This window comes from Portunus trituberculatus, chromosome 43, assembly GCF_017591435.1.
Source record: "Portunus trituberculatus isolate SZX2019 chromosome 43, ASM1759143v1, whole genome shotgun sequence".
In the NCBI taxonomy this organism is placed as follows: domain Eukaryota; kingdom Metazoa; phylum Arthropoda; class Malacostraca; order Decapoda; family Portunidae; genus Portunus; species Portunus trituberculatus.
The window spans coordinates 2,554,171-2,561,670 of NC_059297.1; the positions used below are offsets into that span (position 1 = coordinate 2,554,171).

The window sequence follows — 7,500 nt, forward strand, 5'->3', positions numbered from 1 at the left end:
GGAGTGGAAAGGAGAGGCCTGAAGATTAACATAGAAGACCAGAGTGATATGGCAGAGGTGTGGTCAGTAACTCCATCCTGTACACAGGATATGAGATGTAGTGCCTCAAGAGGTGCTCAGGGATGAGAAATGAGAATGCAGCAGGTACAGCACAGGTGCCCACACCATGGAAGATAAGTGGCTGGGAACAAAAGGAAAAGTCAACTCTGGAGGCAGATGGAGGAAGTCCACAAACAGTGGGTGACATTGTTTTGTTAGACTAGAACAGAAACAGCTCTGGGAACAAGAATAGCAATGACATGGAGCAAATTGAGAGACAGCAAGACTTGTTGGTCAACAGAGTGATGTGGTTTTAGAAACAGAATGAATAGTCACAATACTTAATGTTGTATAATGGTAAGACATGTCCATCATGGAAAGAGAGATAGTAATAAAACAGATTGACTGCAGGACTTTTTGATAAAGGAAGCATGTGAGGTTAGAAGAGCGGATGTCTAACAAGGAGGTGCTGAGGTGTGAAAGATGTAAAAAATGTACAACTGAGGAGACAGTTTGACATGATAAGGGCACACCAGCAGGAAGGAGGGGGGATGTGTACTCATGCAGTTAAAATGATATTAAGGAAACATCCACAAGTCAGTGAGTCTTACTTTGAAATGTACTAACACCACATCATTTTTGGTGACTTGGTATCATTGCACCACACCACCACTACCACCACTATCCCCAACCCATGCCACCAACACTTCACAACACCACCATTACCACCACTACTGCCCATGTCAACACTTCACCACACCACCACTACCACCACAATCTCTGACACGTGCCACAAACACTTCACCACACCACCTATACCACCAACACATCTCTGTTTAACGACAGGCTCATATTGTGGATTCACTCCTTTTTTTTTTTTTTTTTTTTTTTTTACCATGTGGGCTTTTCATGGGAATTTATGGGCTAAAGGAGGTATCTTTTTTAGGTGCCTCCTACCTGAAAGCCCACCCACTAGGGAACCATTACCCTAAGTAAGAAAGCCCTACCTAAATTGACTGTGGCCAAGATTCAAATCCATGCGCTTGGAGACCCCTCGGACCTCAAAGCACATGTGGTTCCACTGTACTAGCGCAGTCCCCATAAGTATATATAGTACTCATTAGTAATTATGTATCAAGTTATTCAATCATTATTCTTCTGTTGCTCCTTAATGACCCAAACTTTCACATTGGGAATAATAACACAGTATTGTTAAAAACAATTCCAACTCAGTTTTAATAATTTCAAATAAAAACATGGTGCCAGACTTATAGTGCAAGAACCTACTGTGTTATGTTGTACTGTTCTCACATGAGTCATATTTCAAGGCACACTGTTACATGTTACAATGCAAGATTTTAGGTAGTCTCTCTCTCTCTCTCTCTCTCTCTCTCTCTCTCTCTCTCTCTCTCTCAGTATTATAATTTCAAAGTATGTCTTAGATTTCCTTTAACCTTCCATGTCATTTGAAATACTGATCAAACTGGGTTGTGTTGAATTATCACTATCTATGTAGTTTGCTGTTACAGTGTACAAAATTCAGTGATCCTGTAACTTGTTAATGAGGATTCTCTTCTTTATGTTGTTACATTTTGTTAGAATAAAAACATTCATATCTCCTTCCAGTACTAAGTGCCACATAATTGCCTTAATAATTCACTCGGCAATGGCTCCATTCCTCTTCCCTTCCAGCTCTCTTGTTCTTCATCAAAGTTCCTTGTTCCATTTCATAAACAACTTGTCTAGCTCTCCCTCCAGGTATGCATTGGTGCCTCGACAGCCAGCCACTACCTGAGCTGCCCACTTGAAGTACTCTTTCACTCGAGTATCAGTCCATCCCACAGGTGTACACCTCTCAAGGTCACGCAAGTTGTACAGCTTGTCGGCAAGTTTTACCAGTTTGGCTTCATGGGAAGCATCCGCTGCATGCACAATCTGAAGGCGCTTTCGTTCTTTCGAGGGCAGACTTTTGTCATCTGTTACCTAAGGATGGAGGAAAGCAAAGGGATAAGTATGAGGTGTGAAACAAATAGCTTTGTGTTACTGAGGAAAAGATTTCTAAAGGAAACAGGTTCTGTTTAAGGTAGATGGAGAAAATTAAAACAGTAGTTAACATTAACCTGTAAAATAAATAGAGAGAGAGAGAGAGAGAGAGAGAGAGAGAGAGAGAGAGAGAGAGAGAGAGAGAGAGAGAGAGAGAGAGAGAGAGAGAGAGAGAGAGAGAGAGAGAGAGAGAAAGTAAACTTTAAAAGTCTATTACACAATGTCACAAATATTCAACATGGAATTGTAAAAGATGGATAGGTATAATTCTAGCTATGTACATATCTGCATCAACCAAATTACATAAGGATGAAGTTGTAACAAGGAGAGTTGATTATAGAATGAGAAGCATTAGACCAATGCAGAGAAAGCTCTTTTACAAATACAACAGTACCTGAAAAACAAAGTCTACAGTCACTGTACTGAGGCCTATGACCACATCCTGACCTATGTAGAACCAATATTGCCAAAGATCAACAAACTAAAAGCTGAAGACATAACAGAAATAAGATAAACAAAAAGATGGAGACTGGCTAACTGGATAGCATTAGTGTATACACAAACAACAAAAGGACACAGCATTATTAACAGCCTTTGACTTTATTCCATATAGTGAAATTGATGATTAAGAGAATATTTTAACCTTTTGATAAGATTACTCTTCAAATGAGTAAAAAACCAGTGCCTCAATTACCATATGCTTCTCTAAGAGCTACCAATGATTTATGCAGAATAGTCCCATATCTTTCATGGACCTCCCCTCACAATCTTACTTGTTTTAGTGTGGCCTGCCTAACCTTAAGTAACTACATCTCATTTTACCCATTTCACCTGCACAGGTTACCACCACACCCACCTCAGCCACCAGCCCAGCCACCCTCGGTCCAAAGGCATCTAGCAGCTCCTGGGGGGAAGTGTCAGTGTCTTCCACTGTGTCATGAAGGAGGGCTGCTTGCAGTACATCCACATCCTTTACTCCTGCCTCCACCAGTAGGTAAGCCACACCTGTTGTGGACTCACTGTAAGTTAGATGATAATGTATGCTCTCTCTCTCTCTCTCTCTCTCTCTCTCTCTCTCTCTCTCTCTCTCTCTCTCTCTCTCTCATCTGTTTTTACTTTTTTTTTTTTTTTTTTTTTTTTGAGATGAGAAATTATTATGGAACTGTATGATTGAATAAAATTTATTTAATTATGCAGTAACTTTTTTCAGTACCAAAGAGACTGTAGGTACATTTAATGTACCCAACAGTCTCTTTGGCAAGTCAAACTAGAGTATGGAATGGAAGACACTGGTTATCACAAAGTCAAGTTGGACTTGGATAACAGAATTAAGGATCAAAATAGTTGAAATAAATAACTTCAAAGTTGCCTGTGGTGTGGCAATATACAATAGATGGTGGAAGTTATGGAGGTGTGAGTAAACACATACATATTTGGTAGCTGTATCAAGTAAAAGTGAAAGAATAATACAAGCTCTTGTTCAATCTTGACAGAATACTGAAGTATGTGGGAGGAGTATTAAAGGCTAAGAACATGAAACCACCTAAATAAAAGGCTTTTGTCACAGCCACCTCATGGAAGAGATCTTACAAAAATATGTTACCTAAAGATGAAAGGTGAAACTTGTACAAAGCAGAGTAAAAACCCCTGATTTGCATGCAAGTTCAAAGAAATTAAGAAGACTGGAATAAGGTCTCTGAGTTGGGTAGTAGAAATGAAAATGGTGTTTACTATAAGAGCCTTGAGAATCATTGACTTAAGGGATAAATTATAACATTATAACATTTTATGAACAGGAAAAATGGCTAATAAATGTACAATTAACTGCACTTTTGCTAATGTTAAAGTTTAAGGATTTAACTACTAGTGATAGGACAATCAAAGTCGGCCAAATTTAATCTTGGCCCAACTGGTAAAGTGTCCTGAAAGAGGTTTGATCCTTGAAAAATGCTTCCATCAGTTTACTTGACTTTCAGATCACCATTTCAGCATTTCCATGATGCTCCACAGCAGAGCAGTATGCATACAGGCATTAGTTCTTGCCTCATTTGCCAGCAAAGGAAAAACTAAATTGGAAAAATAGTAAGAATTTATCTGGTGTAATTATTATAACTGATGGAAAATGGAAATCACAATGAGACAGAAGACTCACAGTTATTTACAACTATTTGTCATGTTCCACAGCAGAGCAGTATGCATACAGGCATTAGTTCTTGCCTCATTTGCCAGCAAAGGAAAAACTAAATTGGAAAAATAGTAAGAATTTATCTGGTGTAATTATTATAACTGATGGAAAATGGAAATCACAATGAGACAGAAGACTCACAGTTATTTACAACTATTTGTCATGTATGGTGAATGACTATTATTAGTCATTGTCAATAACCTGTGACACCATCACATGTGGTGTCATACGCACTGTATTTTATTTACATTTGCGAATTTTTTCTGTATGGTTGGCTATTATTGACTCATACTGATGTGTTTGAAAATCAACACTTCATGCCAGACACAGAATTATTTTAGATTTAGGTAAGGTTAGATTAGTGTTAGAGTTAGGTTACCTTACACTGTTTTGATTTAGTTGATCAGGGAAACCAAAAAAATCAACCATAATTGATTAATTATAGATTTTTACAAATAGTATACTTTTAAGACCGAACTATTTAATTATAACAGATTTTAGTATTATAAATTATTAAACTCAGAATGGCGTGACCTAAACGATGATAATATTGATAGAGGTATGAATGGACTGCCTGAAGGATGTTGTCTAGCGAAATATTACCGATCTAAATGCCTGCAGTGAAGGAAGCGCCATGAGGACCAGACCTATGGGGTGATTGATGTAGGGTGTCTGCTGGGGGTCCTTCCTCCGCTGCTTCCTGTGCTTGATGGCCGAAAAGTTGACACATCTTAGTATAGCTGCTACCGCACTCTCACTCACTCCTCCCGCCGGGCAGGGCTCACTCATCTTGTCCTCTTAATAACGGTTAAACAACAGGTAGATCTTGAGCTCAAGGGGTGAGGAACAAGTGTGTCTGCTGATAGGGCGCTGATGTATGGGCCGCTCACCTGTCTGGTGTCAGTTCCTCTCTGTAATGTAAAGTGACGTAATATACTGTACACTGTTTGTTTATTAAATTGTATGACTATGACTATTTTGAACACTTGTTTGCATAATCACAAAGCATTGTGGTAGGACAGACTTAAGGCGACACCTGACATGCCAGTGCCACATCACTTCTGCATGCCACGTACACCTACAGGATGCGTTCACTGGAGAGTGGGGACGGCGTGTTTGTTTACATCACTAGGGCCGATGCTGTGCTGGTGCCTGGCCGGGTGGCGGGTGGCTTCCCTGAGTGCTGTGTATTGATATAAAATGTCGACATTTTTCACACCAACTCTGCACTTCAAATATTGATACGTTTTATTCAGTATCAAGCATTTCAGGTACTTGAAAGAAGCATAAGCAAATATAACTGATAAAAATTTACGAGAGCTTTCCTTTGCCAAACATGGCTGTATGTCTCCTTAGACTCTGTATGTATGATATGCGCGTGATTTGGCCTATATCTGATTTCCCAACCGATTAAACCTACATAAATTCAATCTAAGCTAACCTAACTCTAAAGTTAACTTAATCTAACCTAAACCTACTCTAACTCTGTTTTCAGAAGCATCAATATGAGTCAAAATTGTGACAAGAACCAATAACAATAACTGTAAAGTTATAGAAGTCACATGATAATTTACACCAAGTAACTCCATCATCTGGCAAGTGTGTGTGTGTGTGTGTGTGTGTGTGTGTGTGTGTGTGTGTGTGTGTGTGTGTGTGTGTGTGTGTGTGTGTGCACGATGCTCGTTTGAAAAAAAAAAAAAAAAAAAGGAGTGAGTTTGTTGACCTGTGCTAAGATACTTTGCTACTACTTGGTATGTGGTTTACCGTTTTAAGTGGCACTTCATATGTGTGTTGGAGTGAGGCAGAATTATTTGTGTACTCATTCCCGACGAGGTTTGATATTAAGCAGCTAAATACCTCTGCCTAGAATCCTAGGTGACCACTGGACAGAATTGCGTGGCCATAAACACCTGTAGGATGTAAGGGACTAAGAGTTATGTTGTGTGCGTCAGTGTCATTCACAAGTCAAAAGGAGTTAAGGAAGTGTGTATCATAATGTCAGCATAAAGAAAAAAAAAAGTGCAGTGTGTTCAGTTGATTCACATTTTCTAGGCGATCATGTGTCTTTGCATTGAGTATTGCATGCCAGTGTATTAATTCATTTAGGAGATAGGAAGACGAGAATGAGGAAGTCACGATTTAAGTACGGATGAGGTGGTCAGGAGGATACTAGGATACATGAGGTATAATCCTATCAAAAGTGTATTGTATTTGTTTCTGAATGTTTTTCGTATAATATCAACCTTACTAATTATTCTGTATCAATGAAAAATACATATAGACGTAACGATGTGCAGCTTTTATGCTTTCACATAGACTCCGAGTATGCTTAGTCTATGGCTTTGTATTTCTTTAAGTATCTGTTTAATATCGATAAAGCACTCATAGCTGATAATGGAAACATGGTATTCAGAGTGAGTACATAATACCGACGATGTTAAAATAAAAAATACTTGGTAATGGTATCTAAACTTAAGTACTCCTATTCTCTCTCTCTCTCTCTCTCTCTCTCTCTCTCTCTCTCTCTCTCTCTCTCTCTCTCTCTCTCTCTCTCTCTCTTTTGCAAATAGAAATAGGATGGAAATATATGCTGAGATCAACATTACCATAGTGGAATCAATAGTTTGGTAAAATGCATGATTATATATTCTACTTAAGAAAAATAGCATGCACAATTTTGCAGATTTTTTCTTCCTTTTTCTTTCAGATTTGCGATGGGTTTTGAATTACTGCAGGGAAGTTTTGTGGGGGAAACAGAGCCGAGATGGATGGAGCGGGAGCGAAAACGTGGTTAAATAAGAGAGATGGTTCAAGAAGCCTCGGTGCGCGCAGGCGTAATCCCAAGTGTTCCATCTGTAATTCACACCAAAAACTACGGATCACCTGAAAAATAAAACATTACATCAAACATAATTTAAGGGAAAAATGTGTCCACGTATGAATATCCAACATCTCTTTCTAAGTAAAGTACCAGACGATCAATAGATCCTCGATTGGGCAAGTGGACGGGGAGGAGAGGAGGACTGGGGGAGCGAGGTGCACGGGGAGGAGGGAGACGAGCAGAAGAACAGAGAGGGGGAGTAGACGGACAAGCCATGGCGGACGGCAGTGTGAGTCGATACCTTGTTTGACTCGTATCTTCATCCCGATGACCGCTCCAAGGCGCCTAGGATGCCGACTTTCCTCCTTCTACTCCTTGGACTAGCGGCGGGATGCGTGCAGGCCCTGGGTAG

At 39.5% G+C, this 7,500-nt stretch overlaps 2 protein-coding genes and 2 long non-coding RNA genes across 11 annotated transcripts in view; 2 read left to right on the top strand and 2 right to left on the bottom strand.

The window, feature by feature from the left end:
• Nucleotides 1–1,449, top strand: part of LOC123518044 — a 33,533-nt gene extending 32,084 nt beyond the window's left edge. Inside the window, exon 2 of the long non-coding RNA XR_006678649.1 lies at nucleotides 1,406–1,449. This is a non-coding gene — a long non-coding RNA (uncharacterized LOC123518044). The remainder of the gene's footprint in view (nucleotides 1–1,405) is intronic.
• On the bottom strand, nucleotides 1,252–5,482 carry LOC123518042 (guanosine-3',5'-bis(diphosphate) 3'-pyrophosphohydrolase MESH1-like). 5 transcript variants are annotated; one of them, XM_045278579.1, is made up of 4 exons: nucleotides 5,350–5,482; nucleotides 4,915–5,178; nucleotides 2,939–3,087; nucleotides 1,252–2,022 (listed from the first exon to the last, which is right to left on the bottom strand). In XM_045278579.1, the coding sequence occupies exons 2-4, from the start codon at nucleotides 5,054–5,056 to the stop codon at nucleotides 1,747–1,749; spliced, it is 567 nt and encodes a 188-aa protein (XP_045134514.1). In that variant the 5' UTR covers nucleotides 5,057–5,178; nucleotides 5,350–5,482; the 3' UTR covers nucleotides 1,252–1,746. The 5 variants fall into 5 exon arrangements, with proteins under 5 accessions (XP_045134514.1, XP_045134518.1, XP_045134517.1 ...); XM_045278583.1 differs by having other exon boundaries at nucleotides 2,939–3,101; nucleotides 5,350–5,399; XM_045278582.1 differs by having other exon boundaries at nucleotides 5,344–5,361.
• LOC123518043 overlaps nucleotides 1,252–7,500 on the bottom strand; it is an 18,322-nt gene continuing 12,073 nt past the window's right edge. Inside the window, exon 2 of the long non-coding RNA XR_006678648.1 lies at nucleotides 1,252–1,450. This is a non-coding gene — a long non-coding RNA (uncharacterized LOC123518043). The remainder of the gene's footprint in view (nucleotides 1,451–7,500) is intronic.
• LOC123518040 overlaps nucleotides 7,301–7,500 on the top strand; it is a 51,379-nt gene continuing 51,179 nt past the window's right edge. For 2 of the 4 annotated variants that reach the window (XM_045278571.1, XM_045278573.1), the window contains exon 1: nucleotides 7,303–7,500. This exon is cut by the window's right edge and continues 47 nt beyond it. In XM_045278571.1, the coding sequence (XP_045134506.1) occupies nucleotides 7,439–7,500 (62 nt within the window). In that variant the 5' untranslated portion in view covers nucleotides 7,303–7,438. The other 2 variants (XM_045278572.1, XM_045278574.1) reach the window with 2 other exon arrangements.